Raw genomic sequence first — 22,133 nt, 5'->3', positions numbered from 1 at the left:
AACAAAAAGAAAAAGGCTTGTGTTACATAGAGTCAGTATTCATAGCCCTCTTTTCCTCTCCCTTAAAGATCAAATTGTAATGTTTATGGGGGGAAGGCTGTATTTGCAAATTCTCATTCCTTTATTCTCCAGAACTTCACTATTTTGACATTCACTAAAAAAGAGAAATTTCAAAGCATTCTTTAACTCCATCCAGAGAATGTAATTCCCAAAATTTTCAAAGCCAGTCATTTTGTCCAGATGCCACATTTTGTCCAGGCCTTGTGTAATTTTTTCAAAATAAATAAATAAAGATGTGATTAAAAGTAATGTTATTACATATATCTGTTTTCGAAGTTTATTTATTTGTTTTGAGGGCTTAAACTCGCGGGGCTCAAACACCTGGGCTCAAACTCGCGAATCATGAGATCATGACCTGGGCCGAAATCAAGAGTCAGACACTTAACCAACTAAACCATCCAGGCACTCCCTAACATACTTCTTTTTATGTAAAATCATAATGCTATTATATATGTCTTTAGAAGTTCCTTTATCATAAACTAGTTGTGTTTTACCGAATTTGCTGATTAGGCCTTAGGACTCACTGTATACAGGAAGTATGAATCCTACGTGTCTTCTGGACTCAATCTATGACCTTTGTGATTTTGCCTCTTTGGTGATCTCATTACCCTTATAATGCAAAAAGAAAAGAAAAATGGTTTGACGGGGTACTGTGAGTCTTGGCAATTAAAACTTCACATCAAAATTGTCTCCCGAGAGAAAATATTACTCTCCCTTTTAATAAAAGGATACAATTAAACCCTCTCTCAAACCTCTCTCCTTCAGATGTGTTAATGTCTGATGTAAAAGATGGAGGTGGATTCTTGTTTAGTTGAAAAAATGGAAGCAAAAGCCAAAAACATTTCTACCCATAAATTGGTTTATGAATATTAAATATCCCAACCTTGATGCTGACTAATGAAAATAAGAAACTGGAAGGTATGGTGTTCTCTGTGCTTATTACTCTGTTGTTTTAGTCCTGGGTTTAGTTCAATGCCCTTAGCTTTATTGTCTTCTCTTTCTTTGGTTGCACGATGCCGTAAGGTTTGGAAATGCCTGTGTCTTACCTGTGGAGGTTCATGGGTTTACCTTTCACCTCTGAAAACTATAGAAAGTAATTGAGTTGTTTGGAAATCTCTCTAAATTGGGCCTAATAGTACTGGGTTTATTTTTCACATCTTTTCATTTTTCTTCCAAAGTTTAGGACTAGACTTTAGAAGGCTCTTTTAGCTACTTTAAAAAGGAAAACGTATCCTTGAACCAAATAGGACTGAAGGCTGCCCATGTTTGAAGGCAAGAGCATCTGATCTCCAAAGAATCAGAAAATCTCTTCTCTAGTTGTATTTGTAGGTACTTTTTGTTGTGCTGCTTTTTTTTTTTAAATAGGTAAAGCTCAGATGAGCGCAGCATGGCCCAGATGGTGTTTAAAGCTACCCAAGTTTCTTTTATGTAACTTTCTCTTCCTAAAGTGTGTTCCAGCTGGGAATCTATGGGGCCGTTAAAACTTTGTCCCTTTTATGTTTTTGTTATTCTCACGCACATGCGCACACGCACATGCGCACATGCACACATGCACACACACAGGCATAAACATGACCATTCCAAATGTATGGCATTTAATCGCCTCCAACAGGGTGGGAAGTAACTCTGCAGGGCTTTATTAACTGTCTCCCAGGCTAAACATTTTCTTCAGTGGGAAGACAGAAAAACCCAGCGGGATAAATTTCCAAACAGGAGTAAAATGCTTACCCACAGATAGGAATTATTTGTAAGGCTTTGTGGAGGCCTTACTTACGAAGAGGTACAGACAGGCGTTCCATTCATCTCTGGAGTGTCTATAGGAATGTCCTCATTCAGTGGAGTGTCCCCAGCAGTGAAAATTAGCTTGACCTAACAGTGCTTTTAAATGCTTGGAATGTGCATTCCTCCTGGGATTAAACAAATAACGTGTACTGGCATTTGTGTAAAAAGATCGTCGTGCTGGTACAGGATTAGTGCATATTTGATTTGGTTTGTGTGTCAGGTAACAAGGGTAAGTTTCCCTGGAGCCATCAACATCTCCTCTTTCTTCATGTCTGTCTCTCTCTCTCTATAAATTTTTTTTCATGCCACAACCCAACTTCTCCATATTTACTCAATGCTCCAGACAAACCACCTTAGTCTCTTATTCCCATTCCCTCCTTTTTACTTTCCTGCTTCTCTGCAGTAACTTGTGCCAATCCCTGGACTATCTGTCCCCACCTCTGCCTATTAATACCCTGTATCTTGTTCAAAGCCAAACCCAAAGACCATCACCTCCATGAATTCTTCCCTGCCATTCCAGTCACAAGTTATTGCTCTTCCCTCAGAGCCCTTTAAAAAAATTTTTTTTCTACGATTATTTAAAGACATTCATTGCAGGCACTTTCCTACCTAATTATAAGCTTGAGGACTGGGGCCATTTCAGATGCCTTTCTGTTTACCCCAAAGCAGAAAAGACTTGAATAAGCAAATGGTGAGGCATCCACCTAGGCACAGCTGGGAATATCCTTGGAGACTGCGGAGCAGAATTTTTCTCAGTGCAGAAGAATTTATTCCCAAATTTAATGTCTCACCTTGGCATCCTTAGTGTCCTCTCCTAAGCAATCTGTTTAAATCTGTTAAAATTATGGGAACACTTTGATACTAGTTGATAAACAGCCGCTGCCTCAAGACCCCAAGCGTCTTCTACTTCCACCTGCATCCCTCCCACTCAACATCTCCCTATGTCCGTACCTTAAGGCCTGGGGCAGCCAAAGCTGCCAGAACCCAGCTCCATTACTATGGCCACTGTCCGTTCTGATTAATCCATTCTCCTGCTGCACTGGTTGTTGAATATTGACTTAAATTTTATCCTGCCCCTGATGATATTGTTATAGCCAGCATGACACCCATGGAAGGCAGTTAAAGCCATGCACTGTTTATGGGGTATGTCTGCCCTTCACTTGAACAGAGAGAAGAAACTAGTGGTTTGGATAGGTATTGGGGATCCTTGAGAGTTTTCCCAATTTGATTGTAAAAGTTAATGAAATTGAGGCCCAAGCTTAAAAATACAAATATAGCTATAGATATATCCTCTGACATAAATACAGAGATATATTTTTTCTAGACACGTAAGTAGGGAATTAGATTCCATTTGAACCTCTGTGTGCTGAGCGATTGGAAGCATATGAAAACAATCTTAAATATAAGCATGTGTTGCCTTTGCCTTTAAGATGTTACTTACGTGAGAAAGTAAGAGTCCAGTCTGATGTGTTCTTGGGTATACAGCCTGTGAAGGTATTTAAAACCTAAAGTATATTTATTCTGAACTTAAAGATGTTTAGAGACTGCCTTGCGTGTTAATGTGTGCTCTGTGACTAACACCATTCAAATGCTCTCCCCCTGCGTGCATTAATGTGTGCATTGAAGAGAAGAGCAAGGGATGATAAACTGCACAGTGTTCAAATAAGATTTATCTAAGAAAGAACAGTCTAGTGCATTAATGTGAATATTCAAAGATAGATGTTTATCTTAATGGACTCAGAGGTACTTACAAACAGCATAATTGCTGAAGTCATTTTACAGGGCATTTATTCACAGCGATTACGTTTACTCTTACTTTCTTTTATATAAAGAATTCTACTTAAAGGTTTAATTGAGACAGGACTAGTGTGACCAAAAAACCATGGGTCGTTTCTCCCTAGTCTCTGCTCAGCCAAGGCTATTTGGAATAATGAGAAGCAGAACTCCAAATCTTGTTTTTGGTACTTGCTGGACTATTTGCAAAGATTGGTCTATTAAAATTTTAAATTGTCCTGGGGCTCCTGGGTGGCTCAGTCAGTTGGGTGTCAGACTTCGGCTCAGGTCATGATCTCACGGTCTGTGGGTTCGAGCCCCGCATCGGGCTCTGTGCTGACAGCTTGGAGCCTGGAGCCTGCTTCGGATTCTGTGTCTCCCTCTCTCTCTCTGCCCCTCCCCTGCTCAAGCTCTGTCTCTGTCTCTCTCTCAAAAAAAAAGAAAACATTTAAAAAAATTATAAAAAAAAATAAAAATTTTAAATTGTCCCAATATCTATTAATCTATTAGAGGTTGATTTACCTTAAGCCTATAGTCCTGAAGGTAGGGAACTGACATGCTGGTACACAGTTGTGGAATTGCTGGGCAAATTGCCTATACGCTTGTCTGGACCAATGAGACATATTGTATCTTGAAAGCATATATGCTCTTCCAGAGCAACTCCCATTCTTGACAAGTAGCTTATAAAAGTATTCCTGTCCTGGACACCTTCTAAGGTAAGAATTCCTAATAATCTGACAAGAATGGGAAGTGCTTCTCTCTTCCATTCATATCATTTCCACCCTTTAAACATGACTCCTGGATTATCCAATTCTATTTAAATCCACAGACATTCCCTGAGCACCTGCTATACATTTAAATATATATCCTGCACCCAAGCTCTGGTCTAGCGCTATGGCCCTGTGAATAATTTCAAACCAATTTTAAATAGTATTAAATATTAACAACACATCACAGAATAGTAACATGTCTGAGTTGTCGATATCCATTTCACTCCACACAACAAAGCATGAGGTAGATGTCATTGTCTCAAATTTACAGGAGAGCAAACTGTAGCTCAGAGTGCTTGTGATCACCCTGGGCTTCCTTCCAGGGGCAGAACTCCTGTTTTCTGACCCCACACACGACACTTTTCCTTTGATGGTATAGTTGGCTCTATCTTTGCTTAAGTAGCAATCAAGTAGAAGGAAAACGTAGGTCAGATGTGTATTATAAGCCAGAATACAGTAACTACATTAAGTGAGATTAACTTGGCCTGCTAGAATATTTTATTTTTCAGCCATAGGACCAGGAAAAAGCCTAATGAAAATGTATTTGGGTTGTGTTCTAAAGAAATATATAATCTTACCAGGTAGAAATGGAATAAAATTCAGACAGAGCTGGGTAAGGAGCAATATAAGTCAGGACATTGTCAGAAACTTAGCAGACTTGTTCAAAGCATGGAAAACATTTTTTAAAAGTTTATTTGTTTATTTTGAGAGGGAGAGAGACAGAGAGAGACAGAGAGAGAGAATGGGTGGGGTAGGAGCAGAGAGACAGGGGGAGAGAATCCCAAGCAGGCTCCATACTGTCAGCACAATGGCCAACATGGGACTCGATCTCAAGAGCTGTGAGATCACGAACTGAGCTGAAATCAAGAGTCCGATGCTTAACCGATTGAGCCACCCAGGTGCTCCGGCAAATTTTTATTCAGTAGTTGTAGTGAGGAGATGCTTACAGGGGCAGGTAGTAGTGAAAAACAGTGCTACAAAGTTACATTGGAACCCAGTGGTGGAAGATCTTGAATTAAAAAAAATAATAATAATAGTAAGTCTAGAATTCATTTGATGGGCAGTGGAATACATTTGGAAGAAGAGAGTGTCACATATAAAGCCATGTTTTTATTCTGGCAATGCTTTATTGTGTTCATTGAAAATAGACAGGTGAGTGGAGGCAGGGAGTCTGATTAAAGATTCTCAAGATTCATCCATATAAGTAGCCAGAGCCATATAAATGAAAGGCAGAAAGACATTTTAGAGATGGCTTTTGAGCGATTTGGTGCCTGGAGGGTGATGCTGAGCAGGGAGGATTCAGGGATGGCCCTGAGGGTTTGTGCTTGTTCCTGGTGGGTAATGGTGCCATAGACAGAGACAAGAATGGCAGCAGTGGGAGGGGATGATCACTTCAGCCTGGGATATGTGAATTGCACATACTTACAAGATACTCAATTCAAAATATATTCTCTCACTAAGGTGAAAATGTTTATCCCGTCTTATCCAACTCCAAAATGATCTCTCCTCTCAGACTCCTTTTGAACTCTCAATTGGGCCATAGAGTTGACATATAAGAGCATGGTAATCACTGTGAAGCTTTTCAAGTCCCACTCCTAGATACTATTAAAATGCTACCTGGGGCCTAATGTCCACCAAAGGCAGAGATCACTCACATGACACCTTGCATCATCTCTGTCTCTGGTTGCTTGCTACGCATTGCTTTTCCTGTTCTGATTGTGTTCACCTTCTAGTAAGAGAAAACTTGATCTGAAGTGATGGAAGAAGGGATACATTTTCTCACTTAACAAGAATCCTGGCATCTGGACAGTAGAAAACTGCTTGTTTGGGCTCAGATTGCACATTTGGCAATATCAGAGTTAGCTTCTCAGATCTTTTGCTCTTTCCCTCACACTTGCCAACTTCTGGTTACAAGATGGCTGCTGCTGCTTCACATACCCCATCATAACCCAAGGAAGAAGGAAAAACAGTGGGACCGCCATTTCTTCCTCTTTTATTGGGAATAGGATAAGTATTTCCAGAACCTCTAGCAGATTTCTTTACTCACCACATTGTCCAGACTGATGTCACATGGCTAGTTGCAAAGGAGACTTGGTTAGGCTGGTCATATCACCAGCCCTAGAAAGGAGGAAGAGTAGAGTGGATATTAACAGTGTCTCCAACACTTGTGTTTCCTGCTATAGTGTGAACACTTTGAAGGCAGGGACCATGTTCTGTCAGGCCCTATGCCTATATTATGCCATGCCCTCTTCCTTCCCTGGAACTTTGCTGGACACAGGAACGTCTGGGAGGGAAAGAGCTTGAGAAACTAATCCTTGCCTTTTATGCTAAGCACCTTCTTTGTTAGTTCCTCTGAGCAGCCTTAGGAATGTGGGAGCTTCTGGATATATTTTAGAGAGACTTTTTTCAGCACCTCTTAAAAAAATAAAAATTAAAAAAAAAGAAAGAATTAAGGAAAAGCAAAATTTAAAAGAAAAGACTACATGCTGGGAGGAAATCTATGCTGTTGTAAAAATAGAATAGGGCTCAAGTGCATTCTTCAGTAATGAATGCATGAAAAGAAGCTTCTTAAATTATGAATGTGGCTTCTCTTGTTTATTGCCCAGTAATCCTGTTTTATTGATTTCTGTTTATTTCCAATCACCTAGAATGAGAAACTATGTTGTTTAGAGATCTTGATCCCCAAAAGATTGTTTAAAGCTACTCGGCTCTATTTAGTTGTTTATTTTTTGCTCAAAGTGATCGAATCAATACAAATACAAACAAAACACCTTTTCCTTTGCTCTCTAGAAAACTAGGAGAAAAAAATACAGGAAAGCTAAATAAAGATGCTTGGATAAAAAAAGTCCCAGCAAATGACATATTGATTTCTTTCAAAGAGTCAGAGTGTAAATTAAAAATATTCTTCTGACACAGTTTTTAAAGATGCACCGACTCAGCAGTGGTGGCACTTACTGACTTTCTCTTCCTAGAGGGTCAGTTTGGAAGCATATCCCACTTTCCCAAGATCCCAAAATAACACGATTCATATTTCATGGCTCATATATGCATATGTGTATTATTCTTACCAGAAGAGTAGAGACTCTCCATCTGTCCTTATTTCACTTAAAAAAATTCTTTTAAATGTTTGTTTATTTTTGAGAGACAGAGAGAGTGCACACATGTGTGGGAAGGGCAAAGAGAGAGGGAGACAGAGGATCCTAAGCAAGCTCTACGCTTACAGCACACCATGAATCATAAGGTCATGACCTGAGCCAAAGTCAGACGCTTAACCAACTGAGCCACCCAGGTGCCCCTTTATTTCACTTTTTTGATGCATGTCTCTTCTACTGACATTCTACCTTCACCTTACTGATGAATAAGCTATAATGAAAGGAAAAAATCTCTGGGTGGTGTTTTCCCTTTATATTTGTTATTTTTAGTGTAAGTGGTTAGCTAATAGAAGTAAGAAAGGATGCAATAGATTTCCTCAGTTATTATGTTCTTAGAACACCATTGCCTTCTCTCTGCTTTCTAAGCAACTTCTGATTCAAAGGAAAAGCAATAGCCTGTTGGAGACCCTTTTATTCAGCAGATATAACACACTCAACACTCATATCAGAGGACATGGTATGAAACCCTAAAAGACAGAAATGCAAAAGTGGTCACCTTTGGACAAGACTTTATCCATAGTCACTCTTGTCTCGAAGATAATACCAACCTCCCATGAAGAAAGACTGGGGGATTCATTCAGATAAATCTGTTTGATTCATCTCATTTCTTTACATTATGGGTCCACAGAATCCTATGCTCACAGGGCACCAAAAACTTTATATGTAGATGGGGTGGCAAGGAACAGGGCTGGACACACACATTGTATGTATCTCCTTTCCTTATGCACATGCTCCATTGTCTCATTGAACTTCACTTATAAAAGGCAAGTTCAAAATAAAATGGTTAAGGACTTCAAGATGGTGAGAGCAGAGCATTAAACCAAGCCCAAGGCCCTTGTGAGCACAGAATCCCATGTGACTACACAGATCTCCAGCCTGGGATTACACCTGTGAGATATCACCCATTTTTACAGTGAATGAATTCTGTTGCCTATAAATTTGGGAAAATGACTAGCCTTGCTATCCATAAGAAATGAGAAATGAATAGTCTTCTTTTCCCACACAAAAGTTCTGTTGTGTTTGCTTTTGAATCTGTATCTAAGATGAGATAATCCACTATGGTATGCTGTAGCCTGGGAATGAGAAAGTGACTTCTGTGGTGTGAGTCCATCTGGATTCCTGAATTTCTCATTCAGCAGGACCTAAAAGACTTTCTCTAACTTGGGATTTATCATACAAATTGGAGAACTTTATTGAATCCATCCCCCAATCTTCTTTGTGGGAGGTTGGAATTGTCTTTGAGACATGAGTAACTGGGGATAAATTCTCAATCCAAAGTCAAAACCCTTTGACTTTTCCCTCTCTTGGGGTTGGATATCATGTTATTCAGTTGGCTTTCACTTTTTCCTTATAGTTCTGGCTCAAATTTACTGCAGATTACCTGTAACTCCATCAGTATTTTATTAAATCATATGTCAAATGCACAAAACTGGCTTTAACTGCTGCTGTTGCTCTGACATTTGTATCTGACTTTTCTAATATTATGTCCTTTGGCTGAGTGGGAGATATTCTCTTCAGTGTAATAAGGAAAAAACATCTTGTCTTTTTATCAGTTGTATTTTACATTCAATTCATTGCATTCGATTGCTCTTGGTAAATTTGCTGTGCCACATGCCAAGCTCCCGGTTGTGCTAATGTGCTCTTCCTTCTTGTGTTTATATTGTCTTGAGCTTGCTTTTTTTTTCATAGTTTCTTATGTATTGGCATGAATCTGTCATACTTTTAGTTCTTCAAGATAGCCATTCTCAACTGTTTTCTACATTGACAGACACAACAGATGTTTACATGCATTGCACGCTCTTTTCAGTAAAAGTGGCTTTCCTTAGACAAATATATATATATTTATGTTTGACTCCTAACATCTTGCTGTTTTTTCTACTCCTTTCTCTCATGCTCATCTAGCATACCTTAATTCATCAGTGACCAAAGATTGAGAACCATGGCTATTTGCTCTGTACCAAATGGCTACCTTACATCTTTTTTCAGAATTGCTGACCAATATCCAGGACTGGCTTTATCCTGTAACTCATTGCTCTCCACCAACATTTTGGTCTGTTATTAAGCCTTTTAAAGCTGTGATCTCAAGCTGCCAAGAAGGGCTGTTTCTCCTGTGTTGAGTGGTAAGGTTAGGCCACAAAATAGAGGGCCAAGAGAAAAACCATCCCACAAAGTAAATGATTCTATTTTTCCTATTTTCTTCCAAAAACCCATTTCTTCTCCCTGAACTACAGAGCAAGAGAAGACATGGAGAAATGAATAATGGTAAAATTTCAGTTTAAAAACACACATTGGTCTTCTCCATGACTTTTGAATTTTACCATCCATTAACGGAGACCTACATCTCTTTTTATGGATTATATTAATATTTGATCTGGTCACTAGCCTGTTAAAAACAGAGGCTTGATTTTGGTGATAGTATTGGCATAAAAACCTCACTTAGCATGGAAATACCACAAAAAAAAAAAAAGAAGAAGAAGAAGAAGAAGAAGAAGGCAGTGGCAGGGAGACAAAAATATAAACAACAAAACTAGATTAGGTCTTTGGAGCTTTGGTTATAATTTTGGCATTCCCGTGTAATGGGTAGACCCTAAATACTCAACAAAGTTTGTGGGAAAAACCAAAAGACTTAACAGTAGGAACACAGCCAAGCCTTCCTGATTAGCTGTCTTAGAGAGGACTGCACCAATCGGAAAAAGCTACCCAACCCAGACCTTAGGTGTATGTAATCAATAGGCTCCTGGTCTAGATTCCTAGAGATGGTGTGTGGTTGAGTGGGTGGTTTGTATTTTCTTCTTCCTTGCCTCCTAAATAATATGTAATTTCTCCAGGCCAAGAAATAAACTGAAAGGATTTAGAGGGATTTGCTTATCAGTGGAACACCACGTAGCATTACATTCCTCCTGCTTTGGGGAAGGTACATTGAAGTTTGGTTAATCTTCTGTGGTTCAATACTCCTCTTCCCTCTGTCAGGCTGCCTTGAACAACAGATAGATTAATCCCCCTTCTACCCACTCTCTTCTTCCTCCTCCCTCCCTTTTCTCTTGATCCACCCTTCCTTTTTTGAGCAGATGGAAGAAATCTTAAAACTGGAAAGAAAAGAAAAAAAAAGATGCCACACCACATTTATTTATGTAATCCTAGAAGACCTCCAGGATAGAAAGAAAGACCCCCAATCCTTGGCACAAAATTTGGCTAAGCTTAGCTTGGTTCTTCCGCTGTTAATTAAATCTTCAGTCTGCAAAGGGATTTCCTTAAAGGTTAATTCATTAGTAAAAGTTACTATACATCATGTTGTTTTTTATCCTCCTCCAGTATATGCAATGTGGAAAAGAAGAATAAGAATATGGAGGCTGTTGAGGATGAGCAGAGTTTAAAGGGAATCTGGTGGTACTATTTGGTTGGATTCCTATATGATCTGCTCTTGTGAATGACTGTGAATAATCAGTTTTTGTTACAGTGGGTACCACTTATGGACTCACGTTAACTTTACATTTTTGCAGCTGATGGTGTAGCAGCCTATCAGTTTTTCTAGTTTGGCCTGGCTCAAATCCAAGTAATCTGTAAGCTACATGAGGACAAGGACTTGGTCTGTCCAGCCCCCTTAGCACAGCGATTGGCACATCGTAGGCAGCTAATAAACATTTGTTGGGTGAAGACTGATTGAATAAGTAAATGTATGCATACTTAATATCCTATATCAAGAACAATTTTCTGTTTTTATTTTCATATTTATTTTCTTAGCTCCAGTCCAGTTAACTAAATTTGGTGATACCGAATGCCATATCTGTAGCCCAGGGCAATTCTCTTGAAAGCCGCCTCATTTCATGGAAATATGAGTCAAGTAAAATATGTACACATTCATATCTAACTTGGCAAGTGATTATCTCCAGGAGTGGGCAGGGAGAAAAGAGGAAAGGAGTATTTTGAAAAACCACAATAGCTTGAACTTCAGAAGACAGTTTTAAAATTCACAGGGTGTTCCAATAAAGTTATGTGGGCACATAGATGTAAGGCCTGAGGGGAACTCAAAAAGCATCTTAACTAGATGGAACTTGGTCTCTTTGCCTCCATTGTTCAGAGCCCGCCTCATGGGATTCCCTGAGCTTTCACACTCGAGCATGACAAGTTCAACTCATTTGTTTCATTTTCTCATATTAGTGTCAGTTGTTTGTCTTGAAGATGTCTTGAAAATGACTATGAAGAGGATGTTCAGAATAAAAGGAGGGTACTGATAGTCCCATTCCTAGGTCTTATTTCTGTATTGGGCTTGAGTTGGAAGAATTGATAGGGTGGTGGGAGAGAGGAGGAAGGGTGAGATTATTGCTTCTAACAAGCTTGCCCAAGCTCCAGGCCTTTTTCTATCTTTGGTTGAGTCTAAAAACCATCCAGTAGTGTGTGTGTGTATGTACTTCAGAGTAAACCCCTTCAGAGTGGAGGATCTATAAGCAGCAATCCAAAAAGGGGCTATGCAATGGCAACAATTTGATAAAGCCCTAGTAGATAAATTTTAATTGTGATGGTCAAGGTTTCCAAATCTCATTAAAGTTTATAGATTTACCTAGAGTCTTTGGGTTCTTATTTAATTAAAAGTATCTCAGACATGATTTAAATAGAGAATAAATGTTCATAATGAAGCTGTATGATTCCCTCTCTCATATGAGATACTTTAAACCTCAACTTTATCATAGAATAGAAGTATAGAGGGGAAAAACTAAAACACCAAGTATTTTAAGGAATTGAATTCTTTTCAGCATGAAGCAGCTGCAGAGATGTATGGCTGTTTTCTGTGGGACTTCAGAATATTTATGGGCCTTTCTCTTTTCCTTTTTCACTGGAAGAAAGGCGATCATCATTCTTGAGTGTGTTATTTATAATTTCATAAAGCTGTTCTGTGGCAAGACTTATTTTATCTTGCGCTTAATCTCGGTCAAATAACTGTGCTTCCAAGGAGCTGGGCGGAGAAAAATGATTATCCCCCCAAATGATTAGCCTCTTCTCAGTATAAGATAAAGGGCTAAAGGTTGGAATTTGAAGTCACAAATAGGCATCTGGGCAGGAAGGAGGGTACATGGCGAATCTACCTCGAGCTGTTCTGACCATGGTAGCAGACATTTTTTTCCATGCCAAATAACAGATAGCAATGAAGAATGAAGTAGAGCCACCCCTGTGCTGAGATGAGTAGACCCCTTCAGACTAAATAATTAGAAGCAGGTGATTACAGAAACAATAACTCACTGGAGGAAAATGAGAAGCCAGTTCTGTGAAGCTGAGGGAATTGGAAGGTAAATATACCTATAAATTTACCTGGTGGGTAGAGTTTTGAGCTTTCTTCTGTCCCAGTTTATTCTAAGGTAATTTCAATAAACATTGGTAGAAAAAACAAAGAATACAAATGCAATAAAAAAATCTTTCAAGAAAAGAATAAAGAGGACTCCTTCCAGACAGATATTTTATTGAAAGTTATTATAATACCTATCTTTAGTTTTGTGAATCCTAATACAGAACCAAGTAATTTCAACATATGGATTAAAAATATGCAATATGTATTTTTAAATGGAGTAATATGAATTATTATTTTTAATATGGGACTTGGCTAATGCACAGGGACAGAAGAACATTTTCCTGCTCTTGAGAAGGCAAAGTAAGGTCTTTAATCCGCACTGTGGAGGGATGGCACAGCGAGACCCATGCATAATGTTCTGGAACCATGTATATGAGCTTCCAAAGGAAAGGTGACAGGTGATGCTGATGAGATGTGGGGAGGGGAAGGAGAGATGTCTGACCGGACAGGATATGAAATTCGTGCTCATTATCTGAGTTTTCAAAAACAACAGGATAACTCAGGTAGCTGTTGTTCTGTCATGCTGGTACATCCTTTCACCCCTGTACTACTCCTGGGTATACAAGTAGACTGTGCTTCTTCATGCCTCTGAGCCTTTGCAAAGACTGTTGATTTCATCTAGAATGCCCTTCTCCTCCACCAGCAGCTCTCCATTGTCCCTGCTTCAGGGCTTCCTGTCCCTCAGGGCTCATTACCACCTCCCCCTGCCATTTGCTCTCTTAGCACCTTATGCTTACTCTTGTCAAGGTATCCAGTTTACCCTGTCAAGTTTGCCTGTCTACTCGGTCCTCTCTTCAGAGACTGTGAATCCCCAGAGCAGAGGAACTATGGTTTATCTATCACTTTATCCCTCATAACAGTTACAGTGCTTAACACATAGGTGTTCAGTAAATATTTATTACAGTAATAAGTGAATGGATGAAAGATGAATAAAGCACTTCGATGATATAGTCATATAGCATAGATGGTGGATTTGGGAGTCCATCCACTATCAAACTATTTGGTTTGGAGGCGGTCACTGATCTTGTATTCTTTCTTGAGGGACTTACGAATAATGTGGATATTTGACATATGGGAACCATAATGTGTAAATATCTTAAGTTCAGCCATTGGGAATTATGAGAGCTTTAGGCAATCGTTGTGAGGAAAAGATATGAGGATGGCATAGAAGGCCCTTGATAAGCATTCCCAGCATAACTATACAAATGGAAGAACTTCTAAAGCAGTACTCTTCCCTGAAGGAGCATGGATGGTGGGCAGTTAAAAATAGCAGATGTCACTACAAATTTCCACACCCTTGGTTATTATGAGTACTAAAAGTTTTAATATTGTTAACTGCTTAGCTGACATCTGAGTATAGCAAGTATTTAATAAGTGGTAAATGTTATTAGTAAGCATGATTCTAGAAAGTTCAAATATCTTCTCAAGAGTACTAACTTCTCCTTTTCTCTAAGGATTATGAGTAATTATGAAAAATGGTTATCATTGTAGGAAACACACACAAACTAGTACTACTGCTGTATTTTATTTAAAGATAAAATTCCGTAGTTCCATTCTATTCATAATAATTACATCCTGATTCTGTATGTGTCTGCAATAGTGAAACATAATTCACCAGCCATGGGAACCAATAGTCAAAAAGTGTGCCTTTTTCCCCAAAGTTCAGATAGACCCTGAATTTACTTCTATGTAGGGAAAGAGACAAGAAAATTAAAGAGCTACTAAAAGAAAGCCTTGGGTTTTCCAAGAGTCATTTTGGATCATATTGTCATTACTTTAGGAGGTGATTCTAAGTACATATGATCCCAAAACTCTGGTTTGTAATTTGGGGATTTTTTTTTAATGTCAGGGATAGGAGTAGTAAAAAAATTTTTTTAATCCCTAAATATAGTGTTCTAAATCCTGAGTCCTTTGCAAATCAAAGCTTACTGCCCCTGGCAGAGCCAGGATTTCTGAAACCACAGTGTTCTGTGGCAGGCGTGGTAGCATTGGATGCCAGGTTCTCCAGGCAAACATTGGTTACTGCGTTGGGCAATGAGGGGATTGAGATGTTTGTAATGGCTTTGGGAATTTCATTGGCAGTGGCTGTAATTGGTGATGATGGGGTCTGAGGGACCGAAAGGAAGGGGCTGACTTCACATAAAACCCACACAAATTGTCTGGACCCAGAGCCATGGGAAACAGATTATCTTCCAGTGATTTTTAAGCTCTCTTGGCATCTCTATGAGTGTATTTTTCTTTATCACTCTTCATGACAGATGCAACCAGAGGTGATGAATGAAAGTGGAGTTAATGAATTATCAGTAAGAAAGAATAGTTCTAAAGGGGATGAATATTTGGAGATAGAATGCATAGGTGGATGGAAACTTTATTTAAACTAGGAATGGCAACTAGGCTTGGCATTGCTGTTGATTGATTGATTGATTGATTGACTTAGTCTTAGCTAATATTTACTTATTTTATTTAAAATTTATTTATTTTGAGAGAGGGTGTGCACACACATGCAGGGGAGGGGCAGAGAGAGAGGGAGAGAGAGAATCCCAAGCAGGCTCTGTGCTGTCAGTGCAGAGTCTGACGTGGGGCTCGTTCTCACTAACAATGAGATCATAACCTGAGCCAAAATCAAGAGTCAGACACTTAACCACCTGAGCCACCCAGGCACCCTGCTTCTACTTACTGAGTGTATACCATATGCCAGGAACAGAGCTTCACTTTTAACTTTTCACTTAAATTGATGACAAGACACTATGTTTATCCCAATTTATAGATGGAAACATTGAGGCTTGGAGAAGGGAAGTAACTCAACCCCTGGTCACTGACTATAAGTGTAGGAGCTGAGAGTCATAGCTCTGCTCAGTGAAGAGTCAGTCCTGCTCACTCTGTGGTCTGCTAGACTGCCTGTCATGGACCCTCCTTGAAGTCTAGCCACTATTAATAGGAACTACTGGTAAAATGTACTTCTGTTTCTGGAGGAACATTGTATTCATCCATATTCACATAGAAGATCAGCAGAAATAAAATCTCTGGGAAGTAAGACACAGGGTCAGTTTACTGGGGATAAAGGGAGTAAAAATGTGGAAGAGTGTATGTGGGGGGTCTACATTGGTGGTTGAGCCCCATCTGGGGGACACAAGTGGAGGTGAAGATAGGGAAAGAGAGTGCTGGGGACAGTGTCACCCAAAACACAGTAGCGGGGAGAACTTGTGCAGTACTAGAGGAGGCAGGGGAAAGCTGAGAGGAAAATAGTAAATATCTTTCAACCTCAGAGTCTGGTACTCTTCCTGAAAAGAAACTCTATGTCATATCTTTGGCTAATCAAAATGGCTACAACTTTCTTATAATTGTTCAAAGTTTCCATTAATGTTTCACTAATGCCTTTTTTGGTTTCTATTGGAGTTATGCATTGCTTTCTCACATTCTGAATGACCTTAAATTTTATTGCCTGGCTTTCAGTTCTTGGGATGAGTTCACTAGATTTTCATTTAACCCACTAGCGTTCACTCAGTACTAGGAACCTACGCTAGTTATGCCACATACAGGCCATTCTGCAAGGTCCTTATAATGAAGTCACCAACAAGTATAATTGATTATACTTTTGAAGTGTATTCTAGGCCTCTTTTTTATTACCATCCTCTGAGGAATTTTTTAAACAATCTTTTTTTTCCCTAATTGCCCTCGTCCCATAAAATTTTAATACCACAGATATACTGTCTATTTGTTTAAGCACTGTGGGCTTTTTGGCAGGTCAGAAACCATTTTAATACCTAAGATCCATCCCCCCTACACACCCAAAACAAGTTTTGCTTCCTTGAGAGAGGTCTTCCCTCCATGCACAACTCATGCTTTAGAACTATCAAAGAATGATTGCGACCCTTCCAAAAATGCTGTTTGCCTCTTATGATTGCCTCTGCATTTGCACAGTTAACGTGTGTTCCCTTACCACTTCCCTTCCCTCAGTAACTGAAAGTGGGCCCTGTACAGGCCCACACACACCAGGAAACTCCCAAGGAGGTGTGCTCACCATCTCTGTCTCTACTGCAAAAACATGGTGGCTCTAGGACACAACTGCCAGTTTTGATTTGCTGGAAGTGAAATGCACACTTCAGTACTGTCTAATTGAAAAAAAAAAAGTATGTTTGAAAATCCTCTTTTCTTTTTTTTAATTTTTTTTTAATGTTTTATTTTTGAGACAGAGAGAGACAGAGCATGAGCAGGGGAGGGGAAGAGAGAGAGGGAGACACAGAATCCGAAGCAGGTTCCAGGCTCTGAGCTGTCAGCACAGAGCCCGACGCGGGGCTCGAACTCACGGACCGCGAGATCATGACCTGAGCCGAAGTCGGACGCTCAACCGACTGAGCCACCCAGGCGCCCCGAAAATCCTTTTTTCTATTTACTTGGATGAGGAGCAGGGGTTGAAGTATCTCCCTGTCCAATGTAGAATCAAGATCAATGACATGGTTTAAGGCACCTCTCTACCACTGTCAATTAAGCGAAATCAATTACCTAGTGTGGTTTTTCTACTAATCTTTGTTGTGCCCAGTAATTCTATGCTTAGCGTGTGTACTTCAAAAAGGATGTTCTCTGGAAATACTAAGCATATGGGTTATCGTGTTCACTTCTTTGCTAGGACTGCCATAACAAAGTAGCACAGACTGAGCGGCTTAAGCAACAGAAATTTATTTTCTCACAGTTGTGGGAGCTGGAAGTTCAAGGTCAAGGTGTCAGCAGGGTTGTTGTTTTTTTCTGAGAACTCTTTTCTTGGCTTATAAATGGCTGTCTTCTCCCTGTGGCTTCACACAGTCGTCCCTCTGTGCATGTCTGTGTCCTAATTTCATCTTTTTATTAAGGACCCCGGTCATATTTGATTTGGCTTACCCTAATGATCTCATTTTAACACAGACCCTATCTCCAAATATTTGTCATATTCTGAGGTCCTGGGGGGCTTAAAACTGCAGTGTTTTAATTTTGGAAGACAGAGTTCAGTCCATAATTAACATCATGTAAGAAGAGGTATAAAAGAAGTCTATGTGAGCCACAAGTACAGACTTTGACTAAGCTATATCTGTTCAAATCCTATTTCTTACTAGCCTTGTGTCCTTTCTGAACTTCAGTTCTCCTTAAAAGTATAATAATTATATCCATCCCAAAGGATTGTTGTGAGAATTATATCTAATCAATTAATAATAACTATAATAAATATATATACATGTCTAGCTCAGCATCTGGCTTGTAATTGCTTTTCCTCTTGAATATGGATTCAGACTTCAGTGCTCTGAGAATAATAAAATCAGCAAGTCAGTTAGAAATGAAGAATTTATTGAATAACTGTATATTGAGTACTCTCATGCACATAGTAGGACATAAGATCTGTAGATTAATTATTTCAGTAGTATTTATTGTGCCTGCAATATGTATCAGGTACAGAAAATAGTCTTCTCATCTCCTGTATCGCAAAGGCCCTTCTTACTACCCATACATACAGTTTTCTGTATTTCTTGCAGCAGATTCCCTGGCACTGGGGAGTTTCTGCAGGATCCAATAGAAAAAAGAAAATGTTTCAAATTGAGTTACTATTGTTGCAACTACATTTTTTTCTGCTGTCCTCAGAAACAGTCCTACCTGTGTCCAGAGGCTGTCATGTGGTATTTCTCTGCTGGCCTACATTACTAATTCAGCTAATTGCAGCAATTACACGAAGAGATCGCTGCTAGCGAGAAAAGCCATTATACTGTTCCTGAACAGACTGCATTCCTCAGCATTCATTAATTATGCCAGCCTATAGATTCACAACCACCAAATCATACACTTGAGACCACACACCATATGCATTGAAACCCTCTCAAAGCTTGCAGTGCCTTTCCGTGCTGGCTTGCACTCGTGTATTGTCCAAAATTTGCATAGCCCTTCTGCTGCCCTTTGGATTCTCAAAATTGAAATTATAGTCAGAAATAGAGTTAGGCTGTACAATGTGACTTATGGGGATGGGATGATCTTGAGCCTCCTAGAACCATTCTGAGTCTTTCACCTTCTCATAAAACCCGTACAGGTTGTCTGACCCCATAACCATTCACAGCCACACAAGAGTTTAAAATTCTTTATCCTACAGCATGCCCTCTTTAGAGAAGAGAAAGAGTAATAATGATGGAAGGCAAGACATAGTGATAAGTCTTTGATGCTTTTGTTCATGGGTTTGCTTATCTCTCTCTCTCTCTCTCTCCTCTCTCTTCCCCCACCCCATTATTTTTCCTTTGACACGCACAGCCAACATCAGATGACCTTGTTTCATCTGCTGAATGTTCAAGCGATGATGAGGACTTCGTTGAGTGTGAGCCAAGTACAGGTAGGTTAGGTCAGTCTTGTTTTGCTTGCTTTCTTTTTACATTTGCAAAAAACAATACATACATATATGTGAATATACATGTGTTTTATATATATATTATAGTGTGTTTATGTGTGTATTTCCTATATCTATATATGTATAAGCATACATATATAAATATTAATATATAATCAAAAGCATCAAATCCCATGGAAGGAGCAGATAAGATCCCAGGGAAATTTAAAGTTATTTCCTGAAAACTAAAGAAAAAGCCATGGTGTGCCGCCTAACTTTGAGCAATCAGACCCAGCTTAACTATGAGAACAAGAAAAGTACAGCAGCCACTGGCAGTTATGAAATTGACAGGGTGTGGGATCATGAAGATGTCTATACAGAAATAACATCAAAACACCATGAACCCAAAGTGGAACTATAGAGGTAATTTAAGCCTCATGAATTGTTCTGAGTCTGCATGGCAAACAAAACTGGAAGCCAAAATCAAACATAAATAAATAAATAAATAAATAAATAAATAAATAAATAAATAAACAAACAAACAAACAAATAATAAATACATACATGCATACACACATACATACATACACACATTTTCCATGGGATTTCAACAGCAGTTAACATGGTATTATATTTATACTAATTTTGTTCATTGTGCATTTAGAGAAATTGTGCAGTATTATAGCTTAGTAAAAACAAAATTAGTACTGAACCATGCCATGTCAATAGCTGAGATGCTTCAAAATGTATCTATTGTGCTGAAGTTGAGAGTTGGCAACTTGATGCTTCAGTGTGTTCCCCATTTGCACCCAGATACATTTTGATCTTTTTATGGTCTTTCTTTATAGTGAGCTATATATGATATAATGTCCAGCAGGCAACTGCAGTCCCTGATTATTTCCTATCAATTTTTCCAAGTCGTCTGTTTTGAGACTTGCTATAAGTTAAACATTTATATATATATAATAGAGAACAGATATCATCGAATTTCTGTGTATGTTTAATAGAATTAAAAGCTGGAGTTGGGTCAAGATCTTATTTCTGCAAAGGCTAAGAGAAATAAATAGAATATTCTAGTTGATTCTTTGGTTTGCTTGATTTTTTTTCTTTTCTTTAAAAAAAGAGGTGAGCCATTAAACATTTTCTTTTGCTAATTCTGGAGAAATTCAAGGTTTGTGAAAAAAATAATATAACCAAAGAAAAAACCTTCCAATTCTTACCCCAAGATGACTTACATTTTCTCAAATTTTGTTGAAGGACTGACTGGTGTCTTGCAAGTGGCTTTGAATCCAGGAAGTTCTGTGGGTTCCTATTTTTAGCATTACATAGGGATATAATAATAGGTAGGACCTTTCCATTTTGGAGTGTGACCTGTTTCTTTGGGAGCTCAGTTGTGTAGAAGGAAAGTAACTGTGGCCTGGTGGTCAGATTTTTTTTCCAGATTATTAGACAATAATGTACTACATGAGGCTTTAATAATACTGGAGGTTAGATACATCCAGTCTATACCAGAACTTGGACACCAAGTTTTTATTCACTCATTAATTCATGCATTTATTCATTCAATATTTCTGAGTGCTAGGGCAGGGTACAGTGTATCTCTAGAATTGAGGCCCTCCTGTTCTAATAATTTTCATAAATGAGCTGTTGGAAAGTAGAATTAGGAGCTTTGCTACCTAAATTACCTCTCCAAAATAATTCAGTTCAGCAAGTATTTTTTGAGTTAACTGTGTGTTAGGCATGTGCCCCGTCTTAGGAATTCAGATATAAATATGACATGTTCCCCAATACATATGTTAAGTTAACTGATTTCATGGCCAATAGTTTCAGATATCTAGACTTTAATTTGGATTTTTCTATTTATCCTTTCTCTGGTTTTCTTGCTTTAATAGCAGAGATATCTGTATATATGCAACAATGTTGATCAAACCTTTAGATTTTAAGTCTTCTCATAAAAATTAAGACTTGACCATTCCAAAATATTACCCCTGTCTTCCCCTACTACTTCCCTGCCTCTTAGGCTAAGTCATTTCCATAGCAACCTCCATAACAAAACAGAGGGGGTTTCCAGATCTGATTCATGAGTACAGCTTCCCAGGTTGTGGGTGTATATTGCCATTTGGTATTGAACTTGAACAGGCCCACACTTGAATGGCCCCAAACTAAGTCCATTTGCTTTTTTAGTGGCTGCACAGGTGTTTCATCTGATTCAAAAGCAGAGGACAGAAATTCAATGCCAGCATTTCTTGAGTAATATAATTACATGGGGCAGGTGGGAGATAAAAGCTGTTTTTAAAACAATCTGTTGTGTTCTCTGAGGGGATGTAGGAGGGGACATATAAATAAAGTAGGTGACAGAGTGTTTACCCTGAAGGAGCTAACATGTAGCTCTAAGAGACTAATATTGATCCCTTCTGCCTGGGATTATTCAACTCATCACATTTGAAGGAGCATTTCTTCTTTCTAAATTTATTTACTCCATAAAGTATTCCTGATAAGTGATTCAGATATACAGGGAAATATGTCAGAAGCATATTTAATACAGAAAGGAGGTAGATATTCCTACTGATGTAGAGATTTTACCCTGGAGGCCTGATTAACACTGAGGAAGGTTACACACATAGAGATACAAAGCCCTCTTCTGCATCCCATGAGAAATATCTCCATAGCCTTCACATCTTCCCAAAACAGTGTGGGTTAAAAATCAGAAAAATGTAAGCCAGTTGTTTCTGGGGCTAGGTTTGCCCTGCCTAAAGAGAAATCTTTCATTGCCCATGCAACAACAGATAATAATGGCAATATTTGGATCTCTTCGGCATATATGATTACTCTAAGATTCTGTGTGAATATTGAGATTGAAATTTTGGGTTTGAACATTCTAATTCACTGCCTCAGTTTCTCAAATTTTACTCTTTCCAGGC

General features: G+C 38.8%; 1 protein-coding gene across 8 annotated transcripts in view; it reads left to right on the top strand.

Annotated features, from left to right (window-relative positions):
• The window catches only part of NRXN3 (neurexin 3), a 1,502,570-nt gene that overhangs the window by 1,432,421 nt on the left and 48,016 nt on the right, over window positions 1–22,133 (top strand). For 5 of the 8 annotated variants that reach the window (XM_047079783.1, XM_047079782.1, XM_047079785.1 and 2 more), the window contains one exon: window positions 19,140–19,218. In XM_047079783.1, coding sequence (XP_046935739.1) covers window positions 19,140–19,218 — 79 coding nt within the window. Of the gene's footprint in view, window positions 1–19,139; window positions 19,228–22,133 lie in introns of all 8 variants that reach the window. The other 3 variants (XM_047079784.1, XM_047079789.1, XM_047079787.1) reach the window with 1 other exon arrangement.

This window comes from Lynx rufus, unplaced genomic scaffold, assembly GCF_022079265.1.
Source record: "Lynx rufus isolate CCGP_SWC_20201006 ecotype Redwood Valley unplaced genomic scaffold, mLynRuf1.p SCAF_17, whole genome shotgun sequence".
Taxonomy (NCBI): domain Eukaryota; kingdom Metazoa; phylum Chordata; class Mammalia; order Carnivora; family Felidae; genus Lynx; species Lynx rufus.
This window is presented reverse-complemented; position numbering and strand designations above follow the sequence as displayed.